This window comes from Phyllosticta capitalensis (assembly GCF_038381095.1).
Source record: "Phyllosticta capitalensis strain CBS 128856 chromosome Unknown BKA78scaffold_1, whole genome shotgun sequence".
In the NCBI taxonomy this organism is placed as follows: Eukaryota; Fungi; Ascomycota; class Dothideomycetes; order Botryosphaeriales; family Phyllostictaceae; genus Phyllosticta; species Phyllosticta capitalensis.
This window is the reverse complement of record NW_027117439.1, coordinates 1,571,405-1,594,864: the sequence shown is the minus strand read 5'-3', so window position 1 is coordinate 1,594,864 and position 23,460 is coordinate 1,571,405. Positions and strand designations below refer to the sequence as shown.

Sequence of the window (23,460 nt, the reverse complement as noted above, 5' to 3'; positions counted from 1 at the left end):
TTGGTTCTGGGGTAGCATCGCCTTGGCCGTCGCAGTTTTTCAAAGGATTCAGAGCCCGTGATGTTTATATACATCTGATGTGCGTGCGCTCAGTTGGTTTGTTGAAAGAAGATTTTCTACGAAAAGTTGTCTCCCCGTTTCTTTTGCCTGTTCTTGGATTTTCCTTACGACTTTGAAAGTCTTTTTTATTCCCTCTGGCAGGAAGGATAAGAACAAAAAGACTCTTATGCCCTGGAGGTTGACAAGAGAACGGACCGCATATACGGACAATTTATCGCCATTGACGGCTACGATTTGACAATTTTCGGACACGAACCTTTGGAGAATAGAAGGCAACTGGGCACTTCTGGAAAGAACCATCAAACCGAGTCTCCTGGACGAGTCACTTCTTCAAAATAACCACCTCAAAATGCGGTCCTCATATCGCCGCAACGCCCTGCGGGCCACTCGCACACTTGTCCCTCTCCTCATGTTCCTCTCCAACGCAACAACAACAGCAGCGCTGGCCCTTGCACAGACTGAAGGCGATGTCCCAGTTGCGGATGACAACAACACCGGCACAACAACCACAATGGTCGTCATGACGGTCATGGCCACAGTACCTCCATCAAGCACCATCACATCCACGGCAACCCCTCATCCTGGCAGCACAACAACGACAACGCTCGCCGCAGTCACCTCAACGGCCGCCGCAACACCCTCGCCCTCGGGGGCGCCCGCAAAGCAAAACATCTCGCCCGGTCTCCTCGCCGCCATCATCGTCATGTGCGTCTTCGTCATTGGTGGTCTCATGGCCATGGCCTTGATTTCGTGCCTGCAGCTGCGCCGGGCGCGCCGCCGCGAACGTGAGGCCGACGTGGCAGCCCAGGACACACGCGCGGCGGCTAGGCGGCGCCGCGCTGCTGCACACATTGGTGTCGGACCAAGGGTTGACACGCCCAACTTCTTTTCATCGGCAGCGGCTGTGGCGTCTGGCGAGAAGGTGGAAGAGTGGTTGGACGAGGATGGGGGACGGGGCAATCAGCGGACGTGGCCGGGCTATCGATCGCAATCACGGTTGGGCATGCAGAGCGACGACAAGAAGGACGCACCCAGGTGGCGCGAAAGTGTCGTTGAAGTTGAATCGATGGACATGTCGGACATGGATCCGGAGTCAAGGGGGCCGAGTAGGGGGCCGAGCAGGGGTACAATAAGGTGGGCGTAATGCTTAATGCTTGATGATCGAGGGGTACGTAATGTTTATTTCATGGGGATGATACTTATGGTATATGTATTTTGTATATTTCTTCTCTAGACCGTAACTTCATAGACTTGCTTCATGATGTATGAAACAAATGATCACATCTCCCCTCTTCTTGTCACTATTACTGGTCATATCTCTTAAGGCTCCATCATCTTTTTAGGGGTAATATCCTTTTCAAATCTCAGACTGTGTACTTTTACTCCACCCCTGCAAACCTGCCAACTTTTTCCGTCACCAGCTGAGGAAGGACACAGAGGGTCGCAAAAAGAAATGGCGACTCCGGGGTGGGGTGCTCGAATGCTCCTTGTAGTTGTGCTCTTAGACTCGGTCATTATGCGAGTTGATCCAATCTCATGTGCCTTGATTTTGAAGTCAAGATATGTGCACAGGGAGTGATCAAACACCTTATTCCTGAAAGACTTGGGCATTTGCGCTCGTGGAAGGATAGATGGCTATAGGGAGCGTTCAAGCACCCCGCACGGCCTTGGAGTCGCCATTTCTTTTACAACTCCCTATGGGAACGGGATCATGTTAGATGCTGATGTAAGATGTGGGATGAGGATATAGGCGCGGATCAAAATATCACAACCCACAAAAGTCTACAGGCCAAGCACCATGGTCAAGGCTTCCACGTGGAAATCAAGTGGAGGACCATCGTTTGGCCTGCACCGCCACAAGATGTCGACCCCACCCGCCACAGCATCAACGACCAATGGTTCTCCACGCGCGCTACACGTGGGCTACAGACGCTCCAAACTCGTCAACTCAATCACCACCGGCTCGGTACCGCTCCCACCTTTGCCAATCGAGTGGAGCTTGTCATTGAGCGCTTTCTGCCAGCCCGGCCGCTTCCGCCATTTTGTTCCAGCCAATCGTTACCCCATATACATGGATCTGCTCGTCGATTCCAATGCTCCCCACTGCCGCTGAAGCCCGACTTTCGTCTCTGTCTTTCTTTTCTGGACCTGCTTCGCAATCCTCAGCCCCCTCCCGTCACACAATGCGTCAAACGGCACGGTGCAGGCGGCGCTTGATATGTCCCCCTTCCCCGTGCGCATGTTGTATCGAATTTCGTATGCATTTTTATCCTCACAACTGTCCCACCGAACGCCATCGTTTCCCGCCTGGTCCTGATCGCCGGGGACTTGATTGAACCCTTCTCTTGGCTCTGTGTCGCGTGCTTCTGTGCCTTTCAAGTAAAGCTTAGGCGCTCAAATCCAGGTCAGTTTTAGGCTTATCTCCCTCCATCTTGTTCCAAATCAGAATCAGAATCCAGGGCTTGGTAGTAAAAGTCATGGCCTATTTCAGAAAGAGCAACTGCAGACAAATGGAGATTCTCCGTTTGAAAATGCATTCACATGGGATGCATCCCAGTTCCCCATGTGTGGAGATCTTGAAGTCTACTCCAAGTCCTTTCTGGTGGAGATACATGCAGCATCTGGCGAGATATTCTTTTGTGCCATGACTTTGATACCAAGCCTCGATCCGGTCGCTTCCTCAACTCGTGTCATGTACTCGCATATGCTTACAAGGGTAGTAGATTCGTGGACAACCTCTTTCCGCCTTCTCTTGCAGCTTTACACAACATCATCACGTCGCCACAATGGCAGGGTTACCGAGTATCGGAGATATTCTTATGCTGTCCCAGACTGCTTGGAAGATTGGTCGTGCTTTCTCATCAAACCGTCGCACTGTTCCATCCGAGTTCCTTAGTATCGAGGCCGAAGCCAGCGGTCTTTCGAAGACTCTCAAACTGCTTGCTGAGACCCTGTTTTCTGACGACAACTACGGTAGCCACGACGATGACAGTGGTAGTCTCCTCATATCCCGTGCAAGTACTCAAACTCGCCGCGGCGTTGACATCATCGTCAACAGCTGTAGTCAAACACTAAGGGACTTGGAAAACTTAGTGGAAGACTACCAACTGACCAAGCGCAATCGCACCAGTGGTGGATGGAGTGTAGAGCGCAGTTGGAGTGATCATGTGCTCGAGAACTACGACAAAATGGTATGGACGAAAGGTGGTGGCAACATCGGAGTACTACAGTCGTTGCTGAACATGCACAAAAGCTGCATATCTTTGACCATAAACGCTCTCCAAAGGTATGTGTCATCCTTATTGAATTTTTCCAAGTCATTTTCACGAGCACCTGACCTTCCGTGTACTTCCTCAAATTCCTAAAGTTCTCCCATGGTCTTTTGACGGCTCCAGTGGTCTCCCAATAGCTCCAGTGGTCTCCTAATGGTCTCCGTTGATCTCCCAGAAGCCCCTGTTCTAGCAAATTTATTCTTCATCAATCATGGTGGCGTGTCACATAAGCTGACAATCGTGGCTATGCAGTCGGAGCCTTGCAAGGCTGGAACACGCGGTCAATTCAATGGCTGATGCGGTCAACGAAGTCCACAGCAGCAAAACAGAAGACCTTTCAGCCCGCATACAAAAGGTCAACTCCATCGTCGTTGCCCTAGCAAACGACAGCCCGAGTCTGGCGGCGCAGCCCGAGAGTACGCTTTCCGAGTCTCCAGCTTGGACCAGCCCGTTGCTGAGTCCCATGCCCGAGTCTTTCCGGCTCGAATATTCTCATCCTCGATCGACTCGGTCCAATACGTATTCTTGGACGTCTTTGGATCACAGACGACCTTCACACGCTCCAAGCGATATCAGCAATACACCTTCTTTATCAGACAATTCGGATAGGGGCTCTGCCAGTCAACAGCAACACACCGCGTCAGCGTCGCCAACGAGACAGCGGTCAAACGCCCGCTGGCAAAGCATCAGCTCAGTGGGGCCGCTCTCGGTGACTGACGAAGAGGAGACACTTCGACACCGGCCAGATACACCTCCATACTGTCCAACCATGGCACTGGATTCCGCGGACTCCTTAACTCCCATGCCTCTAGCATTAAACAAGGGGAGGAGTGGGCATGAGAGATCAAGATCAGCATCGACGACTGCAAGTCAACAGGAAGCATTCGAGCGCGCCGCGTTTAGAGACTCCGCAATCCTGTGTGAACTGTAAGTACCAACATGGGCAAATGAGCACAGCCAACTAATCCCATCTCAGTCGTGCTACCGAAGTCGAATACCTCCAGCCACTCAAAGACGAAACCAACCCCTTCGATCTGGAAATGGGAACGGCGATGAAATCTTGTCGAGTTCTAATCGTCCGGCGGCGCGGAACCCGCCAGGATGGGCGGTTCAAATTCACAACCAGCATATGGGCGCTCTCCGACGATAACAGAGTCCGTATGCAGCAGAAGTTGCCAGAGAATGAGCCACCATCGTCGCTTCCCCCAAGACCACAAGCTCCCAGCATCTCCGCGCACGAGATCATCCCCTTTGCTTCCTACTTTTCTCCGAACAAGGTCTCTTTGGCACTAGTATCGCATCTGCGGTTCCATGGGAGCACGTTTGGTGCAGCACCCATCAAAGAAGACAAGACAAGCTGGGTAAATTACGTGTTCGAAGACGTCAAATCCGCGACGCTCTTCCAAAGCGAGCTTTTCGGGCGCCAGCTCATCGGCGCCTTCAAGACGGAAAAGACACTCCGCATCCACGACGGCCTGTCCGGCGTGCTCGCCTACCAGGAGCAGATGTGCGGCATGGAGTCGCTTCGTCTGTGGAGAGACGTCGGCTTTGGCGGCGCAGCAACCAGCAGTCCAGCGCCCTCGTCTTCGACCCCTTTGGCCAATCAACACCGCCGGCCCGCAACCGAGGAGAGAGAGGACAAACCGCCGCCGCACGACAGGGTGTTTGCCATGATCCACTTCACGGCTGCGTTTCGCCCCGGCTACTTCGTCTTCAGCGTCAACGACCCGCTCCACCCCTTGCGCATCAAAGACGACGGCGGCAGCGGCAGTCGCGAGGTCAAGATCCGCGGGCTACGCGTCCCCTTGCTAGACCCGGACACGTCGTTTGCGCCAAACAACAGCATCATTGGCGCCGGAGCGCCCAAAGTCGGCGCCAGAACGTCGTCGTCAATGTCTGTTATGACGTCGTCGACGGTCGTGCCGGGCGAGTCGGAACATGGCGACGAGGTGATTGTTGAGAAAGGCGGCCAGGGCCACCACCTCCAGGGAAAGAAGGAGAAGCTGGATGGGAAGAAGTGGATTACCGGCGCAAGGATAGAGTTTGCCACGGAGTTGGAGAAAAGATTGTTTCTGGAAAAGGTGAGGGAGGTTCAGCCGGCACCCTCGTCGCCTACTTAAATGTGTCAAGATAGGGGTGGTCATCAATGAGGGCAGAATTGGCGATGATTTATGATTTCATCTCCTAGGAAAGGGGGAGGAAGCTGTGAGGAAGTTGGGACAAGAACTTAGGAAAAAGTTGAGAGGAAGTTGTCAATTTTCTGCACTGTAATACGTATACCCCTTTACCAAGATTTTTGGAGTTTTGGGAGACAATCATAATCATAGAATTGAGGAAAACCGAGGAGATCTAATCGTTCCTTATTTATCATGAAGAAATTGGATTTTGGAGTCTCAGGTGAAAATCATGAGAAGCTCAGCTCTGTGTTGGCACTCAACCTGTTCTCTCACACATAGATTGATGCATTCAAGTCAGACGAAGTGACTTGACAAGATCTTGAATTAGCATTTGATCTGAAGAGCAGAAGCTATCGACGTGAAGCAAGGTATAAAAGCAAAGTCGAGTCAAAAGCAAGACTCGACTACATCCATGTCCGACTCTTATTGCACGCTCGGCCCCGAAATGCGCTTTTGATCACTGAAACCCCATGTGCTCAGCAAGGACCTAACCCCCTTTTCCACCTGACCGAAGAAAATTGCTTTGCCAGCAAACGCACGAAGAAAAAGCAAAGAACCACGCGTCGAAAGCAGTATTTCGTAAATTCACGCCAGTGAGAGCCTCCATCCTACATCGTCGACGAGGAGGGTCTTCCGAATGTACTGTGAATGGACCAGCTCAAGTGCCACGGAAGAGGAACTGCATGTCCTCAGGCGTGAGCTTCTCCATAGCCACCTTGTCCTGATTGACAGTGCTGCTGATCAAAGCAGCCTTCTTTTCTTGAAGCATGACGATTCGGCTTTCGACCGAGTCCTCTACGACCAGACGAGTGATGACACAGGGACGCTTCTGACCGATGCGGTGGCAACGGTCTGCGCTCTGCCACTCCGCCGCAGGGTTCCACCACCTAATGAAGCATATCAGTAAAGAACGCATCTTTCAAATTTCCAAGTGCCACACGGTGTGATCAGGGAGCATTCAAACACCCCGAAAAATGACATAGAGATAATAAATTGACTTACGGATCAACAATGAAGACACGAGACGCCTCGGTCAAGTTGAGAGCCACACCTCCGGCTTTGAGGGAAACCAGGAAGACTTCGACGTCGGCATTGTTCATGAAGTACTCGATTGACTTTTGGCGCTGAGTCGGGCTCATGGAGCCGTCGAGCATGACTGTGTTGAAACCGGCGCGTCTCAGACGCCATTCAATCAGCTGCAGCATAGATGTGAATTGGCTGAAGACAATCGACTTGAGAGTCTGCTTTTTGCTGCGGAGCTTGTACAAGTCGTAGACGAGCATCTCAATCTTCGACGACGACGTCCAATTCTCCATCTTGATGCGATTGACGATCGAATTCTTCTTGACACTGTCCTCTTCTTGCTCGATCTCGGGCTGCTGGAGATCAATAGAGAGAGGGATATGGCAGCGAGGACAATCGGAACCCGCGCCATCTTGGCCACCTTGAGAGGCCTGAATGTAGTCCTTGACGCAGCTCCGGCAGAACTCGTGGTGGCAACGCGACTTGACGGCATCTTCGGCCGGCTCGTCGCAGATATTGCAGACAAGCACGTTCTGTCCACCTTCCGCATTCTTCTTCAAGATCAGATCTGGGTGGTTGGCAGCCTGCCTCAGCTGCATGATCATACCAAAAATGTTGGCATAGTTGTTGAGCATGACACCCCTTGCGACATACGTGTCAAACTGTCGCTGCGAGTTGTCCATGAGCGACCTATGGAAATCGAACTCTACCTCGCCGAAAAACTCGTTATGGATCTTGACTTCCTTGGGCGGCAGCTCCATCGAACTGGTGTAGTCGCGCTTCATGCGGCGCAGCATGATACGGGAAGTGATCAGGTGCAGCTTATCCAGGGCCTTGCTCCTCTGATCCGGATCATTACTAGTGATGGGATTGAGTAGTTCCTGGTTGAAAACGGACACGTGCTGGGCCGCCGCGTGTCCGCACGCCTCACACTTGTATTCTTCGGTTACATTCCAGTGGAGTTGGGCGCAGCTGCAGGACTTGCAAAAGTAGTCCGCAAATGGGCGAACCTCGAGGAACCGGAGGAGAGAGAAGAACTCTCCGACCCTATTTTGCACGGGAGTGCCCGAGAGACAAAGCTTGTAGTTGCTTTTGAGAGCAAAGCATGCCTTTGCACAACCTGTGCCCCTGGTCTTGATACAGTGGGCCTCATCAAGGACGATCCGGTGAAATTTCATGGCGTGGATGGCTGAGGCTTGCTTCACAATGTCCTCTCCTTTGGTTCTTCCGGTGGTTTCCTTGGCGTAGATAGACTGGAGACTGTTGTATGAAATGAGGATGACGTTGAACTTCGACAACTCCTTGGTAGACGTGAAGATCTTCTTTTGCTTGGTGTTGGTTCCATGGTAGACAAGGACTTTGAGCTTGCCGTCGGTGTATTCATTGATCTCGTTGGACCACTGCATCAGAGCAACCGGAGGCACAACAACGAGCGTGGGGATTTTGACGCGGTCGAAATCAGACATAATAAGCGAGACGGCTTGAATAGTCTTGCCCATACCCATTTCATCGCCAAGCAGACCGCCTTTCCACTTGGACTGCTCTTGCTTGATCAACCAGTTTAGGCCTTCGAGCTGGAATGATTTGAGCTTGCGAGTTATGGACGTCGGCTGGGGAGCTTGCTCGGGGGCAATCTTGGGAACTTTCTCAAGATCCTTCCACATAGTCATGATCTCCGGATGTGCACGCTCCACGTAGTCCCGGTTTCGCTTCTGACGCCGCTCCGCAGTTGACAGTCTCATGTACTTTTGTTGAAGCTTTACTTTCTGCTCGTCGGTCATGACGGGAGCCTTGAAGCCAAATTTGGTCTTTTTGTATTGGATACCGGATCTTTGAGCAAGAGGGACATCATCTTCATCGTCTAGGTCTTCCAGGTCTTCCGAGTCATCGATCTCGATAGAGATTTCCTCATCATCATCATCATCAGAAACGATTGTAATGGGGTCATGGACACGTCCACGAGTTGGATGAGCAACGGTCTTGGCTTTGCCTTTGCCTTTGACATCCGGGATTGCTTTGGTCTTGCCTTGGGCACCTGGGATCGCCTTGCCCTTGCCCTTGCCCTTCAGATTGGTCGTGGGCATGGCCCTTCCCTTGCCTTTATCGCCCGGGGCCAGTGGGACAAACTCGTCTTCTGATTCCGACGGCGTATCAGGGACACTCGAAAGTTCCTCATCGTCAGTATCCAAGATCATCGCTTTCTTGGACCTGGATGGCAGTGCGTAGTCGTCGTCGTCGCTGTCTTTGATCTCTAATCTGGCACGCTTGGTACTAGTCTGGCCAGTGTACTCCTCTTCTTGCAGCATTCGGGCGAGTTCCTCATCCCGAGATGTACGGTCAGTCTGCTGAGTGGTTCTCTTTCTTTTAGAAGACATGGATGGAGCGGGAGTGTTGGAGTAGCTGGTGCCAGGAGTGTCGGCATCTGCAGCGCCATCCAAACTGCCATAGTCGGCGAGCGAGGATGTAGACGAGCCAGTCGTTGCCTTAGAGGACGAGCCATGGCGGGGAGGTGCCGGGATTGCTACGTATTTGAGAGTGCTGGTTCTGGGTTTCATCGTAATAGGGCCGGCAGCGAGCTCATCTGAGGACGAGTCGACGTCGACGGCGTTGGTGGAAGACCGCAGTCTAGCAGACGAGCGAGTGGAGCCTGCGACATTCGAAGAACGGCCTAAATAAAGTTAGGCAAGTGAAGTCAGGCGCCACGGCCGTAGGAGTGATGGTGTTGGATGTATGTTCTTCGACACTGAGATAAAAGGTATAATGAGTAGTAGACTTACCTGCTTCGGCCGTGTCGGCCTTTTTGGGCCTGCCTCGAGCCATCTTGAGGAGAGTTGATTGACGAGCACAGAGTTGAGGTGCTCAGCTTTTGGAGGTGACTCTCGAGTTTTGTGGCCAAAGTGGCGTGAGAAGAAAGAGAGAATGGCAGGTCGTCGAACTCGACGGCAACCCTGCGACGAGGAAACCGAATGAGATGGATCTCGTCAGCCGATCGGTGGCAGACGGTTGACAATGCGGTGACCCGCAGCAGGCAACAGAGCGAACTGATGCGGAAAGCTGCAGCAGAGTCGACGAGACTTTTGCAGACAACGATGCAAGGGCAGCGTCGTGGAAGGGAGATCGGCAGAGAGGCAGCACAAGAGACAAGGTACCAGTCGGTGGTGGCGACCAGGACGGGCGGCAGCTCGGCAGGAGACGCGCTTTCCCGTCGCGAAGTCACGTTTTATCCGGACTCACGTAAGTCCCTGCCAAATGCCTGTCCTACGGTTAGGTGCCTGGTGAGCGCCTATCACTCCTCACCCACCCACTCTTCCCTTTCATGCCTCAGTCCAACCCAAGCCCACAGGAAGCTTAAACATTCCGCATCATCCGGACGCCAATCATGCCGCCCCAAAGCAGAGGTTTCCAGTCCAAGTCGACCCCTAATTTACCAACTCTCAATTCCCTTTCCTTACCCCTTCCCACCGACGACGACCCTACCTTGCCGAAGACCGCCGCCGCTATAAATCCTCCCACCGAGTACTCTGCCACCTCACCCTCGGAACCTGCGTCTGTCGAGGACAACCTCTCTACGGACGACCCGTTCTCGCTCGACCCTTCTGACACTGAGAGCGAAGACGACGAGCTCGACCTTGAGCCGCTCAGCAAGGAGCTCGACAAGACCGCCGCAAGGCGTCCTCTCTACTCTCACGGCTCGCGCTCGCATTCGCATCTCCCTCAGACATCCAGCGCACTATTTCCACCATTTTACAATCGCCCACCGACACCTCTGCCGCCCTCTCCGTCGTTGACATCGCTGCTTCGACCGTCGTTTAGCACGCACACGTCGCGACCCACGACGCCCGACTCGTCCGACGCAGAAGCCGTGCCTGCGGCGAGGCTCGCCAACAAGGCTCACCACCATGGCACGGCGAACACGCGCGGGACGAGCGCGACGTCTGGCGCGTCCAACGGCACGGCGGGCACGGGCACGGGCACGCCGACCAACGCCCTGACGTCGTCGTTTGCATCGGCGACGCCGATCCCCCGCGCCTCGCCAAAGGTTCCAACTTACGAGTACTACGGCTTCTTCATTTACCTGGCGTCTTCGTTTGCCTTTCTCATGTACCTGCTGTGGGCGTATCTGCCGCGGCCCTTCCTGCACCAATTGGGGATTTACTATTATCCCAATCGATGGTGGGCCCTTGCGGTACCAGCATGGCTCGTCGTCTTGGTCATTTACATTTACGTTGCATTGGCGAGCTACAACCTTGGCTACTTGACCCTACCCATGCGGAGCATTGAGAATTTGGTGGACGACACGGCGCAGATCGCCGTACTGGATCCGCGAGGGAACATCATCAGAAAAGGAAAAGACGGGGAAGTAATCAAAAAGGCGTCAGGACACAGGCGCCGCAATACCAACGCGCAGAGCTTTGGGTTCTCGGCCGAGGACGCACGCAAGGTGGACTGGAAAAGCTTGTGGAACGAGAGTACAGACGCAGTGCTCGACGTACCGATCGGCGGCGTCTGCGAGATCCTCTACGGGGACGGGAGGCTTGAAGACAGAGGTCACGGGGAGAGGGTGAACATGAACGGGAAGGCATGAAAAATAAGATACCCATTTGATTGACTTTTTGAATCAGTTCTACAGAGGGTGCCTTCTGCGTGCTATTGTGATGACGTGCCGGCTTGCTGAAAAGGGGGAACAAGCAAGGGAATTACAGACGGAAACCCGTCTACTTCTTCCCGAGATGCCAGCTATGTAACCCAAAGAAAGACCACCCCATCCCCTTGTCTTGAAGTTGAAGGCATTGGGTATCATACGTTCGAAGAGTGAATTTTTGAGAGACTGATGACATCCGCCTTTTTTCGAATCGACTTTATGTGGTTGACATCTGGAAGCCGCTTCGCTTTGTGTAGTTTACTGAGATGGCAAGGGGATCTCAATGCGAGCATGCATGGACTTGGTATCTTTGTAGATAGGGGCTTCGTCGTTGGATATTCTTCTCCAAGAGCAGAAGACAATGGCGCCTAGCAGCCGGTGTTGCACTTTTCGGATTGCTGCTGTTATGCACTAGTGGGTGAGAGCTAAACGAAAATTAATAAGCTGCCAATCTTACTGTTGTAGTCCGGGACCCTTCTTGTTGATGTCTGGTCTTGAGGGCAGTTCAACATGCTTTCATTCGAGCATTCAAACCAGCCCCCCCAGACATGTGAATGCGCAGAACATATGATTGATACGGCTTGGATTGATCGCAATGTCATGAGACTCCTGGTTTTGGCGTCAAAATGACAGAAATAAAGATCCAAGACTTCGATCATGGTCAACCAGGCACATTGAAGTCCTTGGAAAATACAACCCCACCAGACACAACGGCCAGACATGTGTGGTTTGGAAACTTTTTGGATTCGTAGCTTTCGAAAAGAAAAAAGGTCCTTTGAATCCGAGCCGATTTCCGAAGCTCTAGCTGCAAAATCCCGACAGAGAGTGATTTGCTCTTCTTTTACGCACATGCGCCGTCCATGAACCCTTGATCATTCCCACATGCTGCTGCTTCCCGATCCTCTTTCACGCGCACCACCGTCCGCTTTCATTCGCTAAGAATGAATTTAAGCGGACGCCTCCTGGGCCTTCCTGCCCTTGACACCCCTGGGCTTGACGGGCTTGTCGGCCTTGACGGGCTTCTGGCTGTGCTTGATGGCCGAGGCGCGGGCAATGGCCTCCTTGTTGAGGTCGGCGCGGTAGTGGCGCTTGGTGGTGGCGTTGACGATGCTCTTGTAGGTCCTGGAATTTCATCACATCAGTCCTTGCTCTCCTTGATCGAGTCCACGCAGCATCTCGCGCCGGGTGTCCACGGTCCTCCGCTTTTGCAAGTCCCTCCGAATCGATTCATTTTTTCGTGGGTGGGCGCGGGGTATACTGACTTGCGGGAAGAGACGCTGGGGCCGTAGGTCGAGGACTGGATCTGCGAAGCGGGCTTGTTGGCCTTGTTGGCCTTCTTGACGAGCAGCTCGACGCCGCCGTTCTTGCCGGCCTGGACACCGAAAGCCTTTGTGAATTGAACCATCAGCTGCGCTGTCCTTCTATTCGTTTCAGATCCGTTTGGCGGTAGGTACCTTGTCGTTCACGAAACCCTCATACTGCACAATCAAACGTCAGCGATGCGTTTCTTCTTCATACTCCGGGAGCTGCAGCTTGCGCAGCCAGCCCAGCTGGTGGAAGCAAACGGACCTTCCTCGAGTGGACGTTCTTGAGGTTGAGCGGGTCCTTGGAGAACTGGACACCACCGGCCTGGGAGCGCTTGACCAGGAAGGAGTTGTGGCCGCGAGTGGCCTCCCAGATGAGATCGGCAGAGATGTTGGAAGCCATTGTATCGTATGTAGGGGCGGCGGTTGAACGGGCAGTCGTGTCTCGGGCGGCGTCTCTCCAAAGCAACAAGTCGTCGTCGTATCTTGGTCGTCGGCCTTGAATTTCGACCGCACACTCGTTAAACCGCACGGATGCGGACTAGCGCCAAAGGGTCGGTCGACGTTTTGCCGATGAAGCTCCGGCTTGGTGGCCGGGATTGCTGATCGACGCCTGGCGCGGCGCTGACGACAACCGGATCGTCGGGAACTTCTCAGAAGGCGAAGCGCGGCGGTGCGACTTGTACTCGTCCAACTCCTCCTCCACCTCTCACCCGTCCGACTGCATGTCACCAGCTTTCGAGCTGCACCGTTGCTGCAGCCCCATGAGCCGCTTGACGCTCTAGCGCTCGCATCCAGGGCCATACCTACACCACAAACAGCTCTCCAAGGACCACAAAGATCACCACCTCCTTCGCTCTTTATATCGCTTTCCTCTGTAAAAGGACCACCTCGTATTCCGCTCGACGTCCCTCCAGTCTCTCCACCGTGTCCTCACCATGCATTTCTCCACGTACCTCTTCTACTCCATCATCTTTTCCATCCTGCTTCTCGCGACCGGTACGTGAACCCCCGCGATGCGTCTCCGCACTGCACAGCCTCCAAACATTCCCGCGACTGGAGCTCCCCCTCTCCTGTCCTTGCATCACACCACATTTTCTGCAATCCCACAAACTTGTTCGCCCCATACTCTTCCACGACAACCTCTTTTTAGAAGTCAACCCATAGCTAATACCCCACAGCGCTCTACCTGACCCGCGCCCGCTGGAAACCGCTCCTCCCCAACGCGCCCCTCACCCGCTGGTTCTACACGCGCCTGCCCTCCAGCTTCGCCGGCGACATCGAGTCCGGCTTCAGCAGCTCGCACTTCGACCTGCACGGCAACGTCGCGTCCGGCGACGCGCGGGGCGGGCTCGACGCCGCCGCAAAGGCCGCCATCCAGCGCATCATGAAGAGCCGCAAGGTCGACTTTGACGAGGGCCGCCGCATCTACATGCAGCAGCGCTTCAGAGATCACAATATTGGGCCTGACGGCAGACCGCGGGATCCCAAGTTTGTGTCGTTTTCGTAGGGGCCGCTTAGGTGATGAGCGAGACTTTTGGAGCACGAGAGCGTGAGCGAAGTGGAGACGAGAGACCTCTGTCTAAGACATGGCGGGTCATTTAGGGGCCCAAGGTTGCGAATCTTCCCTCTTGAACACCCCGGAAGAACACCAACCACGAATTCAGCGTGAAGAAATGCTTTTGCGGAGTTGTAGGGACACGGTGTTTGGGTAGGAGTTCCATTTGATTTATTCGAGCGCTGTGTGGACTTTGGCACACATTGCAAGAGGCGTCTAATTTGTTTCTTTGGGTATTTAGTCCAGTCTGCCATTCCCCGCCGGAACCTCAATTTCCTTGATATCTTATTTCTGAAAGGATATCCCTTTCCCCATTGCCATTATATCTCCCTGGTGACCTATCATGGCCCCGCAGCGAAATCGCTTGGGCATCGACATTTACATGCAAAATGCTGCGTTCACCAACTTACTGACGGGATTCCATGCGCCAGCAGCATTGGCTACTTGCAATATCGCCCGTAGACGTAACCATTCAACTCCGAAGCGCCTGATCATGCGGCGGTAGCTGGTAGACTCCGTACCCTCATCTCGAATGGAAAAAAAAAATCATTTTCTGAGGCGAAGGGCATTTCAGCGCCTGCCATATTGCTGTTGAAATCCTGGTGGCGGCATGCCTGGTGGAGGTGGGCCTTGACCGCCAGGGGGACCGAAACCAGGAGGGGGCCCAAATCCAGGCGGGGGAGCAAAGCCGGCAGGAGGACCACCGGCAGGAGGAAATTGGCCGCTAGGTGGACCAGAGAAGCCAGGGGCGTAGCCAGTGGGTCCTCCGTATCCTGCCTGTGACGGTGGCGGACGAGCGGGAAGTCCAGCCGGAGGTGGTGGCAAGGGGGTGGTTTGAACGGGGGTGCGGCTTTGCTGGTGGGGAGGAGGGACGTTTTGATAGGTAGGAGGCGGTTGGAACGGAGGAGCACCAGGTGGTGGTGTAGGCACAGCGCCGTTGAGCATGGCGGCGGGAGCACTGGGCGCTGCAGGCGTGGGTGGGTTGAAGAATTGCGGAGGCAGAGGTTGAGTCGCTGGCTCAACACCATGCATCTTGGCTTGTCTGGCAAGAGCACGCTCTGCCTCGTCACCGTGGCGCTCGCCCTTGCCGTCCTTCTTGTAGGCGTATTGGACGCTGATCTCCTTGTTCAAGAGGTACTGGCCGTTCATGTTGCGGATGGCGTCGTCGGAGGCGTCGAAGTCGGTGAAGGAGACGAAACCGTAGCCCTTGGACAGGTTGGCCTCGTCGCGAGCAACCTATCAAAGTTAGAGAGATTTTTGGGCGCTATGGATAGGACCCATACCTTTGGAGCTGTGACCAACGTGCCGAACCTCGAGAAGACGTCGTACAAAACCTTCTCGTCGACCATGGGATCCAAGTTGCCAACAAACAGCTCGGCGCCAACCTCGATAGTCTTTTGCTTGTCGGCGCTAGCCTTGTTGACGCGGATGGGCTTTCCGTAGAGGCGAATCTGGTTCATAATCTTGGCCGCATAGTCGGCCTCTTCCTCGCTCATGAACTCGACGAAGCCGTAGCCCTGGTGCGTCTGCGTAACGCGGTCCTTGGGCAGATGGACATTTTGGATGCGGCCGGCTTGGAGCATGAGCTCCCACACGAGACGGTCGGTTACGCGCTCATCGAGATTGCCGACGTACACGGTCGCTTCCTTGTCCTGCTCCCTGAATCCAATGCTCGTCAGATCTTGTTGCGTGGAACTTGAGTTGCGATTGGGAAGACTTACCAATGCCGTGTGGGTACCGACATGCTGTCAATGTGTCTGGGAGGGAGCCAATCTGGACGATCAGAAACAAGCCCGCGTGGTCTTGCGCTTTGCAAATGTGCAAGCTTTAATCGCGATGATGTCGTAGGGTAGTTCGAGCTTCCGTCGCGACGACGCGGGCTGGCGCCACTCGCGCGGGAAAGTTGAACTCCGATAGATGGTCCGTGCACGCCGCCGCGGCGCTGAGGTGGGTTCCCGACTTTTCGACACCACCGCCGACATCATCAAGGACGCTGTCAACCTCTGCCGCACCACTCTTCCACCAACACCAGCAGCCATCATGTTCACCCTGTCGGAAGAGTCCAAGGTAGTTCTCTTGATTTCCCAATCGAGCAATCGCCCGTGCTAATCTAATCCGCAGGAGCGCATCTCCAAGCTCATCGACGTCTCCCGCGTCGCCATTCACTAGTACGTCTACCTACCTCGACGAACTTCTCCGCCGGAGCTCTGCTAATCGTCGCCAGTGGCTACATTCCCCTGATCCTCTACTTTGGTAGGCATCTGCAAGTCCAGCTCCGCATCTCCCGGCTCCAAACTGACAGCGTTCAATTTGCAGGCTGGTCGCACAGCACCCCCAGGCCCGAGCTCATCAGGTTCGACGACCCTCTCTCGCATCCACCATTTGCGACCTCGACGATTGCAGTAGACGTCGGATCTAACACTCTACCCAGGCTGATCTCTCCCCTCGCTTAAACGGCTACGTCACCGGCAAATCATGTACGCTATGTCAAGAGAAAGAAGCTAAAAGACGAATAATACCCCGGGGGTCAGCGGGATTCTTGGCCATGGATGTACGAAAACGAGCACACTCAACTCGGCGAGAGGGGAAATGGGCATGATTCAATTCAGTCCGTGTCAGCGGCCGCCGACGTCCAGGTCCGACTTGCAAGAGAGCATGGTTGGAGAGAAGACGTTCATCATCACGGCGCGAACATACGGTCTCTGTGAGAGATGAGCCACAAGGTCGTTGATCACCTGCCATGGATTGAAAATCTCCAAATTCATACTTCTTTCACAGTCTTGGTTTGCCATGTCAGTCAAGGAATCAGTGATGTGGTCCCGCTGCAGCACAAAATCCGCGGTCTTTTAGCGCTCTGAAGCAAATCATCATCACCGGAGGCACTGAACGGGTAGAGCAGACAGACAAGCAGAGGTATTACTTCTCGATTCGTGACGTATCTTACAGGTGAATAGTCCATGACCCTGCCCGCGGTCAATCCAACGTGTAGGGCAGCGCAAGTGAAAACAAACTGCTCTACGCAACAAACCACCAATAGACTCATTCGTAGCTCACAAGCAACCCACGGGCAAGCGAGACACTTTCCTTTCTTACAAAAGAGTTTAATTTAACAACAGTGGACACAAGAGAAGAAGAAAAAAAGCCTCCCAATACCCCGCCATCACTTTTCAACCCACTCATCTAAATGCCTCGCCTGGCACTTGAACAGTCCAAAAGCGTTGCTATCGCGGACTACCCATTCCGCCAGCACCACTACCGCTGCCACTCCCACCTCCGCCTCCTCCCGCACTGTGCGCCCGCCCCGTCGGGTCGAGCAGCAAATGCGGCTTGATGAAGCCCTCGTCGATTTGGCGAAACGCCAGCGCCGGGTCTTCGCTGAGGCCCGTGAGCAGCTGTCTGGCCGCGGCCGTCGCCCCTGCCACGCGGCCGACGCGACTGGGTCGAGGTTCTGCGCCAGCGTCAGGAGACTCGGTGGCTCCAGACGCAGCGTAGGGGTTGCTGAGGTCGGGGCGGAAGCCGCCGCCGCCGCGGGGCGAGGCTCTGCGCGGAGGAGAGCGCCGGGCTGTAGGTGGGAGGTCCAGGTCCGCGTCGGCGTCTGAATTGGAGCCGCTGTCTTCGGGTTGCAGCAGCCCTTGTTCCGCGTAGTCGGTTGTCCGCGCGGACGATGCGTGGTGCCGCGATGAGCTGCGGCGTGAAGGGCCAGGCACAAAGCCAGTGCGGGCCGAGTGGCGGCCGGTAGAAGGGGGAGTGCCCCCGTTGATGGTGCTGCTGCTGAAGCCCTTGCCATTGGCAGAATCGAGGTCGACGGGCGTCAGCACAAAGCCATTGCCGCTGGGTCGTGGGTTGTGGCCAAATCCGCGCCCAGATTTGGCGGAGTATGTCACGCCGCTCGTGGGGGCGGCGGGCACAATCTCAATGTCAAATTCGTCGTCCGAGTCAATCTCCTCGACGACGCCAGTACGGATCTGCAGGATTTCCAGCATACGGGCCGTAGTGCCGCCAAAGATGATGACGGTCAAAACGACCACGACGAGGACGGTAGCACGCAGAGTAAAGCCGTTGGTGCCCGTCAGGCCAGCCGCGAGTGCGACTCCGACTGCTCCACGTAGACCGGCCCAGAACAACATAGCCTGGTGGGACCAGGGAATCTCGTCTGCAACATCGCGGCCGCGTCTCGTTGCGCGATAGCGGATGATGCTGTTGACGAGCTTCGAGAGCGGAAACACGGCGGCATAGCGAGCCACGCAAATGCCGATGACCGTGACGAGGATGAAAAGGGGCTTGTAGTCAAGCTCTGTCTCGGTGAAGAGCGAAAGTCCGAGGTAGATGAAGATGAAGTTTTCAGACAATTGCGCCATGACCTGGAACACAAACTTGGTTGTCAATTGCGTTCTGCGCGACATGTTGTGGTAGGCGTAGTGCTTCAGACAGATTCCACAAAACAGGAGAGACACAATGCCTGGCCAAGTCAGCTATTTGTCGCTTCGGAGTTTGGGGAAACTTACCAGACATGTGAATGGCATTGGAGAAAAAGTAACTCGCGTATGCAATGAGAATGACGAGGCAACTCTCAATCTTGGGGAATCGGCGCACGTAGGTAAACTTGAGAAGCAGAGAGGTCATGACGCCTATGACGATGCCAATGATCAAGCTGCCAAAGAAGACGAGCAAGAATATGCCAATCGACTCAAACAATGTTATAAATGTCAAGCTGCCCTTGTCCGCATCCTTGTATCTTTGCGCCGTTTCGAATAGGACGATTGCGATTGCGTCGTTCAGAATCGACTCGCCAAAAATGACCGTGTATAGCTTTGGATCCACCTTGTACGTGTTGAATATGGCCAGGATTGTAACGGGATCGGTAGCCGACAGTGTTGCGCCGAGTGAAATGGCCTCGACGAAGCTCAGCGACACGCCGTCCAAGTTGAGGCGAGTCCATAGCCACAGAAGGACGCCAAGTACGACGGCGGAGATGAAGGTTCCGGCAAAGGCGAATGTCAAGATTGTGCCTATACTGCGGAAGAAATTGGCTTGGTGCAGTTCGTATCCGGAGGCGAGGATAATGGGTGGTAGAAGGAGGTTGAAGAAGAATTGGTAGTTGAAGCTCACGACGCCCAGGACCGCTTCGTTGGCCGTTAACCGCAGCATGAGACCGACAACCATACCTATAATTGTTAGCGATTATGGTGGATTTGCGGGGTGGCGCATACCGGCGAAGATGGATATGACCGTCTCATGGACGGCTTGTATCTTGCGCGTTTGTAAAACATAGCTAGTGAATAGAGCTACGATGAGCAGGACTATGAGGATGAATAGCGACCAGGAAGCGTAGATTTCCTTTTGACCGGCTTCGGGTTCTGCGCGAACTTGTCAGAGGAGGCTGGGCAAAGGCGACGAAGGTGGGGACTAACCGTCAGGGTCGGCATCGGATGCTTCGCGCTCTACACGAGTACAGGGTCAGCATGGTGAATTCGAGGGCGCATAGCGCAGGAGCAGAATACGCACTGGCGAGCTCGGAAACGGCCCAGCCAAGAATGGAGGCCATGGTGGAGCAAAAGGGCTAGATGGACATTTGGCGATGCGGTGGGATGGTTTGGAGCGCGGAAGCAGTGCGGCAGGACCCGAGGCCGGCGGAGACGCAGTGCGCCGAGTAGGTTCGAGGGAGGAAGACGCAGGCAGACGGGTTGGAGAAGGGTCGAAGGCGATTACGGGACGGTGGTGTCGAGGAATATGGGGTTTGGATTATGTTGTTGGGGCAAAGCTAAGGGAGACGTGGGCAAGTGACGAGGACAGTACAAGTTGGTGGCCGAGAGCTCGCTGCTCCCCAGGTCCGTTCGCTCGGACAAGGGCCGCTGGGCCAGAATAGGAACGGCGCCCTCATGCGCGTTAAAACGTCCCAAGCCCTCTCGTAGGGCTGTTCCAATAGAATGAAGTATTGACGAACATTTTGCAATTTGCAGTCGAAGCCCGCGAGTTTGTTTGTTCTATTCATAACTATACTTTGCCACGTACACGCGTATCGCGGCCACCCGGAGGCTCTGTGCATGAGCCAGCAATAGCTTGGAGAATCTGCAAGGCTGCAAGGGCTAGAAGAGCACTGTGCCTGAGAAGAGGCCATGTATGGCTTATATACATGTACATATAGTAGAGCGAGGACGGATAGGCAGCGGGCGGCGGTTAGGTGCGGGCCGTGGAGAAGATCCATGCTCACTCTTGCATAGCAACTACAAGCACAATTGCCATGACAGCTCCTTCTCACGCCGTAAGCACTTCCGGATCGTCAGGAACACGCGACGAATCGCCTGACGACACTTATTCAACTGCTACCACTCCCTTTTGACACCTACACCACCTGATGCCGCGGCATGACAGTCGCCGTTGAGACTGACTCGCTGTGCCAGCTTACCCCGTCGTGTGACGTCGACTGGCCTTTGACCCGCGATGTGACAGAATGACAGCATTCCACCAACACCACGGCGAATGGCATCGCGACATCCGAGAGCTGAGGATGAAGTTGCTTCCTCTTGCCATTCCAACGACCTTCGTGACGCCTTCCGCCATCCGCAGCCCTGCCACTAGCCCTACGCCCACGTAGCTGTGCCAGTGCCAGTGCCCTGCCCCAGCCTGAGCTGTGTCCCTTCGTTGCTCACCGAACCACGCAGAAACATGAGGCGCTCTTGCGCCGCTCATTGTTCACCTCATGGCCTCAAAACCATCGCCATCCGCCCACATCCCACCACCTTCTCCGGACTATGCCTCCAGACCCTCCAACATCCCGTCCACCCCCAAAACCGTCACCTTCAAGGAACTCTCTCCTCCCTCCTCGCCGCCCCCTTCGCCCGCATACGACCCTATGAATGAGCAATCTCCGCTCCTCTCCCCCGCCCAAGACGACGAGAACGGCTTGAAGCGCGTCCCCTCGCCTCTGAGTGACGATGACTGGAATCCCGAAGCTGGCGAGGATACAAAGAGCAGCTGGTATTTGCTGCTTCTCACACTCGGCGGTCTAGGGTGAGTTGCACAATTGGTCCCACGTCATATTTCAAGAATGCTCAATTCCTGTCCAGCCTTCAGATTGCTTGGTCTGTCGAGCTCTCCTATGGCTCGGTAAGTGATGCGCCGCAGCCTCTCACTTCAAAGCTAACCTTCCTACAGCCATATCTCATTTCGCTCGGCTTGAGCAAGTCCTTGCTAGCCCTCGTCTGGATTGCTGGTCCACTCTCCGGTACTCTTGTACAACCATACGTCGGGCTCAAGAGCGACAATTGCAGATCAAGATGGGGAAAGAGGAGGCCTTTTATTATTGGCGGCGCCGCCGCAACCATTGTCTCTCTCTTTCTCCTGGCTTGGGCGCGAGAGCTCGTCGGAGGCATTCTGAGCATCTTTGGCGTAGCTAGAGACACCAGCGCAAACCAGACCTGTACCATTTTATTTGCTGTCCTGATGGTCTACGTCCTCGACTTTGCCATCAACGTCAGTGAGTACATGCTAACCGCCCAGTCTCATGCGCTGCGTCTAACAAGCAACAGTACAAGCCGCCATTCGCGCATTCGTGGTCGACTGCGCCCCGACTCACCAGCAGGAAGCTGCAAATGCCTGGATCATGCGCACCACCGGCACAGGCAACATTCTGGGATATCTCTCTGGCTTCATCAATTTGCCCAAGTATCTTCCGTTCCTCGGAGACAGCCAGATGAAAGTTCTCTGCGCTATCGCATGCCTCGCCCTCGCCGTTACCGTTACTATAAGTTGCTCGACTATTTCTGAACGGGATCCGCGCAACGAGGGTGTGCCTGACAGCCACGGCGGCCTCGTTGGCTTTTTCAAGACTCTCTTCCACTCCGTCCGGCGACTACCTCCTCAAATTTCCAAAGTTTGTCAGGTGCAGCTCGCGGCGTGGATCGGCTGGTTCCCCTTCCTCTTCTATTCGACGACTTATATTGGCGAAATCTACACCGAGCCCTACTTCGAAGCCAATCCGCACATGAGCGATGCGGACATCAATCAAGCTTGGGAGGAGGGCACACGCATGGGCACGCTTGCCCTCTTCATATTCGCCCTCACCACATTTGCATGTAGCATTATCCTGCCTCTGCTCGTCGCGCCAACCTACAAGGCTCCGTCATCCAGAAGCCAGACCCCGAGCACGCCGCTCACGCCCAGCACACCACGCTCGACGTCTACGGGCTCATCCTCATATTTCCCTCTCCCGTCCTCATCTTCCTCGCCCTCTCACAAGAAGCGGCCATCCAAGCTGAAATCCCACCTCCGGCGGCTTCCCTCGCTCCTCGAGGCGCTCCAAATCCGCTCCCTGACCCTCCGCCGCGCCTGGCTCCTCTCACACATCATGTTCGCCGTCCTCATGTGGAGCACCTTCCTCGTCCGCTCCACCGCGGGCGCAACGCTCGTCATCGCCCTCGTCGGCGTCCCCTGGGCCGTCGCCAACTGGGCGCCCTTCTCGCTCATCTCGTCCGAAATCTCCAAGCGCGACGCCATCCGCCGCGGCTTGATTCGTCCAGACGACGCTGGTGACGACACGTCCTCCAGCCGCGCCTCCAGCCGCGATGCCAACCTCCTCGCCTCGGGTGAAGACGCGCACGACAGCGCGGACCAGGCGGGCGTGGTGCTGGGCATCCACAACGTGGCCATTGCGGCGCCGCAGGTCGTCGCCACGCTCGTCAGCTCGACGCTGTTCCGCTTTTTGCAGAAGCCGCGCGGCGCCCCCGGCGACGACAGCGTGGCATGGGTGCTGCGGTTTGGCGGGTTGTGTGCGCTGGTGGCTGCGTGGTTGACGCTTCGAGTGGGCGAGGAGGGCGGCAGTGTGTTGGGCAAGGGGAAGGCCAAGGTGAGGGGTGTGGGTAGGCGGAGGGGAAGGGGCAGTGGAGACACAGGCGCAGGGGGGAGCGGAGAAGCAAGTGGGAGTGATGGGGTGGTGCAAGGAGGACCTGGTTGATGGAGTGGTTCCAGTGAAGTGAGAGAGCGCGAGCGTAGACATTGCGCATGGGAGGAACTCTGCTTTTTCGTCTTTCCTTTTGCCTGGTACAACGGTTCAAAGCGACGGGGACAATGGGCTCCTTTGCTCGCTGTATATCAATACCAATGAGATATCCCATGTCCGATCCTCTGCATCAAATTCCTTCCACTCCGAGAGAACACAAGACAGGGAAATCCACCAAACGCACATGAGACATACGAAAAAAAAAATTATGGGACACGTAGTTGGAAGATGCGCTGTGGATTTTTTTTAATAAACAGAGCAGGAATTTTTTCCGATTCTTTCCGGCATGAGGGGTGGAAACCAAAGACGAGCAATGTAGGTGTTTATTTATTTGTCTATCTAGGTATTCGATGATGTATGTCGGGGTGTCGGTGAGGAAGCCAATTACCTTTGCAGGTATCGCACGCGCTATGCCTCAACAAAAAA

At 54.9% G+C, this 23,460-nt stretch overlaps 11 protein-coding genes across 11 annotated transcripts; 6 read left to right on the top strand and 5 right to left on the bottom strand.

Annotated features, from left to right (window-relative positions):
- Positions 1-409: 409 nt before the first annotated feature.
- BKA78DRAFT_348623 (uncharacterized protein) lies at positions 410-3,941 on the top strand (the record flags this gene model as incomplete). Its single annotated transcript, XM_066890670.1, has 4 exons — positions 410-1,108; positions 2,892-3,346; positions 3,585-3,748; positions 3,805-3,941. 4 exons carry the CDS (start codon positions 410-412, stop codon positions 3,939-3,941), a joined length of 1,455 nt encoding a protein of 484 aa, XP_066749229.1.
- A 160-nt stretch (positions 3,942-4,101) lies between these two features.
- BKA78DRAFT_348622 (uncharacterized protein) lies at positions 4,102-5,452 on the top strand (the record flags this gene model as incomplete). Its single annotated transcript, XM_066890669.1, has 2 exons — positions 4,102-4,259; positions 4,309-5,452. 2 exons carry the CDS (start codon positions 4,102-4,104, stop codon positions 5,450-5,452), a joined length of 1,302 nt encoding a protein of 433 aa, XP_066749228.1.
- Positions 5,453-6,167: 715 nt separating this feature from the next.
- On the bottom strand, positions 6,168-8,274 carry BKA78DRAFT_244692 (SNF2 family N-terminal domain-containing protein; the record flags this gene model as incomplete). The annotated part of the gene is made up of 2 exons (XM_066884053.1): positions 6,168-6,396; positions 6,512-8,274. The coding sequence occupies 2 exons, from the start codon at positions 8,272-8,274 to the stop codon at positions 6,168-6,170; spliced, it is 1,992 nt and encodes a 663-aa protein (XP_066749227.1).
- Positions 8,275-10,568: 2,294 nt separating this feature from the next.
- BKA78DRAFT_227471 (PIG-P) lies at positions 10,569-10,841 on the top strand (the record flags this gene model as incomplete). The annotated part of the gene is made up of 1 exon (XM_066883714.1): positions 10,569-10,841. A coding segment is annotated over one exon (273 nt), but the record flags the coding sequence as incomplete, so codon positions are not given.
- Positions 10,842-12,121: 1,280 nt separating this feature from the next.
- On the bottom strand, positions 12,122-12,881 carry BKA78DRAFT_348619 (ribosomal L28e protein family-domain-containing protein; the record flags this gene model as incomplete). Its single annotated transcript, XM_066890668.1, has 4 exons — positions 12,122-12,296; positions 12,437-12,561; positions 12,629-12,652; positions 12,744-12,881. 4 exons carry the CDS (start codon positions 12,879-12,881, stop codon positions 12,122-12,124), a joined length of 462 nt encoding a protein of 153 aa, XP_066749225.1.
- A 507-nt stretch (positions 12,882-13,388) lies between these two features.
- BKA78DRAFT_10185 (protein precursor) lies at positions 13,389-14,341 on the top strand. Its single transcript, XM_066882089.1, has 3 exons — positions 13,389-13,594; positions 13,660-14,189; positions 14,278-14,341. Exons 1-2 carry the CDS (start codon positions 13,495-13,497, stop codon positions 13,986-13,988), a joined length of 429 nt encoding a protein of 142 aa, XP_066749224.1. The 5' UTR covers positions 13,389-13,494; the 3' UTR covers positions 13,989-14,189; positions 14,278-14,341.
- A 265-nt stretch (positions 14,342-14,606) lies between these two features.
- BKA78DRAFT_348617 (uncharacterized protein) lies at positions 14,607-15,780 on the bottom strand (the record flags this gene model as incomplete). The annotated part of the gene is made up of 3 exons (XM_066890667.1): positions 14,607-15,272; positions 15,320-15,695; positions 15,758-15,780. 3 exons carry the CDS (start codon positions 15,778-15,780, stop codon positions 14,607-14,609), a joined length of 1,065 nt encoding a protein of 354 aa, XP_066749223.1.
- Positions 15,781-16,024: 244 nt separating this feature from the next.
- Positions 16,025-16,955, top strand: BKA78DRAFT_302182 (TOM7 family-domain-containing protein). The gene is made up of 5 exons (XM_066887421.1): positions 16,025-16,103; positions 16,158-16,204; positions 16,261-16,289; positions 16,353-16,389; positions 16,468-16,955. Exons 1-5 carry the CDS (start codon positions 16,077-16,079, stop codon positions 16,487-16,489), a joined length of 162 nt encoding a protein of 53 aa, XP_066749222.1. The 5' UTR covers positions 16,025-16,076; the 3' UTR covers positions 16,490-16,955.
- Positions 16,735-17,168, bottom strand: BKA78DRAFT_10059 (uncharacterized protein). The gene has a single exon (XM_066882061.1). It carries the CDS (start codon positions 17,077-17,079, stop codon positions 16,834-16,836), a length of 246 nt encoding a protein of 81 aa, XP_066749221.1. The 5' UTR covers positions 17,080-17,168; the 3' UTR covers positions 16,735-16,833.
- On the bottom strand, positions 17,018-19,689 carry BKA78DRAFT_10093 (Sodium/hydrogen exchanger family-domain-containing protein). The gene is made up of 5 exons (XM_066882071.1): positions 19,542-19,689; positions 19,448-19,477; positions 19,247-19,393; positions 18,542-19,201; positions 17,018-18,495 (listed from the first exon to the last, which is right to left on the bottom strand). The coding sequence occupies exons 1-5, from the start codon at positions 19,579-19,581 to the stop codon at positions 17,258-17,260; spliced, it is 2,115 nt and encodes a 704-aa protein (XP_066749220.1). The 5' UTR covers positions 19,582-19,689; the 3' UTR covers positions 17,018-17,257.
- Positions 19,690-20,242: 553 nt separating this feature from the next.
- BKA78DRAFT_302179 (uncharacterized protein) lies at positions 20,243-23,249 on the top strand. The gene is made up of 4 exons (XM_066887420.1): positions 20,243-21,047; positions 21,104-21,143; positions 21,192-21,513; positions 21,566-23,249. Exons 1-4 carry the CDS (start codon positions 20,737-20,739, stop codon positions 22,987-22,989), a joined length of 2,097 nt encoding a protein of 698 aa, XP_066749219.1. The 5' UTR covers positions 20,243-20,736; the 3' UTR covers positions 22,990-23,249.
- Positions 23,250-23,460: the final 211 nt, after the last annotated feature.

What these genes read in the sequence shown, in the direction of transcription:
- BKA78DRAFT_10093 (XM_066882071.1), bottom strand. Translation starts at nt 19,581, where the DNA reads ATGGCCTCCATTCTTGGCTGGGCCGTTTCCGAGCTCGCCA. An exon ending in GGCCGTTTCCGAGCTCGCCA is followed by an intron (nt 19,478 to 19,541) that starts GTGCGTATTCTG and finishes GTACTCGTGTAG; the next exon opens with AGCGCGAAGCATCCGATGCC. An exon ending in GGTCATATCCATCTTCGCCG is followed by an intron (nt 19,202 to 19,246) that starts GTATGCGCCACC and finishes TAACAATTATAG; the next exon opens with GTATGGTTGTCGGTCTCATG.
- BKA78DRAFT_302179 (XM_066887420.1), top strand. Translation starts at nt 20,737, where the DNA reads ATGGCCTCAAAACCATCGCCATCCGCCCACATCCCACCACCTTCTCCG. An exon ending in CTCACACTCGGCGGTCTAGG is followed by an intron (nt 21,048 to 21,103) that starts GTGAGTTGCACA and finishes ATTCCTGTCCAG; the next exon opens with CCTTCAGATTGCTTGGTCTG. An exon ending in TCGAGCTCTCCTATGGCTCG is followed by an intron (nt 21,144 to 21,191) that starts GTAAGTGATGCG and finishes ACCTTCCTACAG; the next exon opens with CCATATCTCATTTCGCTCGG.
- BKA78DRAFT_302182 (XM_066887421.1), top strand. Translation starts at nt 16,077, where the DNA reads ATGTTCACCCTGTCGGAAGAGTCCAAG. An exon ending in CCCTGTCGGAAGAGTCCAAG is followed by an intron (nt 16,104 to 16,157) that starts GTAGTTCTCTTG and finishes TCTAATCCGCAG; the next exon opens with GAGCGCATCTCCAAGCTCAT. An exon ending in TCCCCTGATCCTCTACTTTG is followed by an intron (nt 16,290 to 16,352) that starts GTAGGCATCTGC and finishes TTCAATTTGCAG; the next exon opens with GCTGGTCGCACAGCACCCCC.
- BKA78DRAFT_10059 (XM_066882061.1), bottom strand. Translation starts at nt 17,079, where the DNA reads ATGAGTCTATTGGTGGTTTGTTGCGTAGAGCAGTTTGTTTTCACTTGC.
- BKA78DRAFT_10185 (XM_066882089.1), top strand. Translation starts at nt 13,495, where the DNA reads ATGCGTCTCCGCACTGCACAGCCTCCAAACATTCCCGCGACTGGAGCT. An exon ending in TTCTGCAATCCCACAAACTT is followed by an intron (nt 13,595 to 13,659) that starts GTTCGCCCCATA and finishes AATACCCCACAG; the next exon opens with CGCTCTACCTGACCCGCGCC.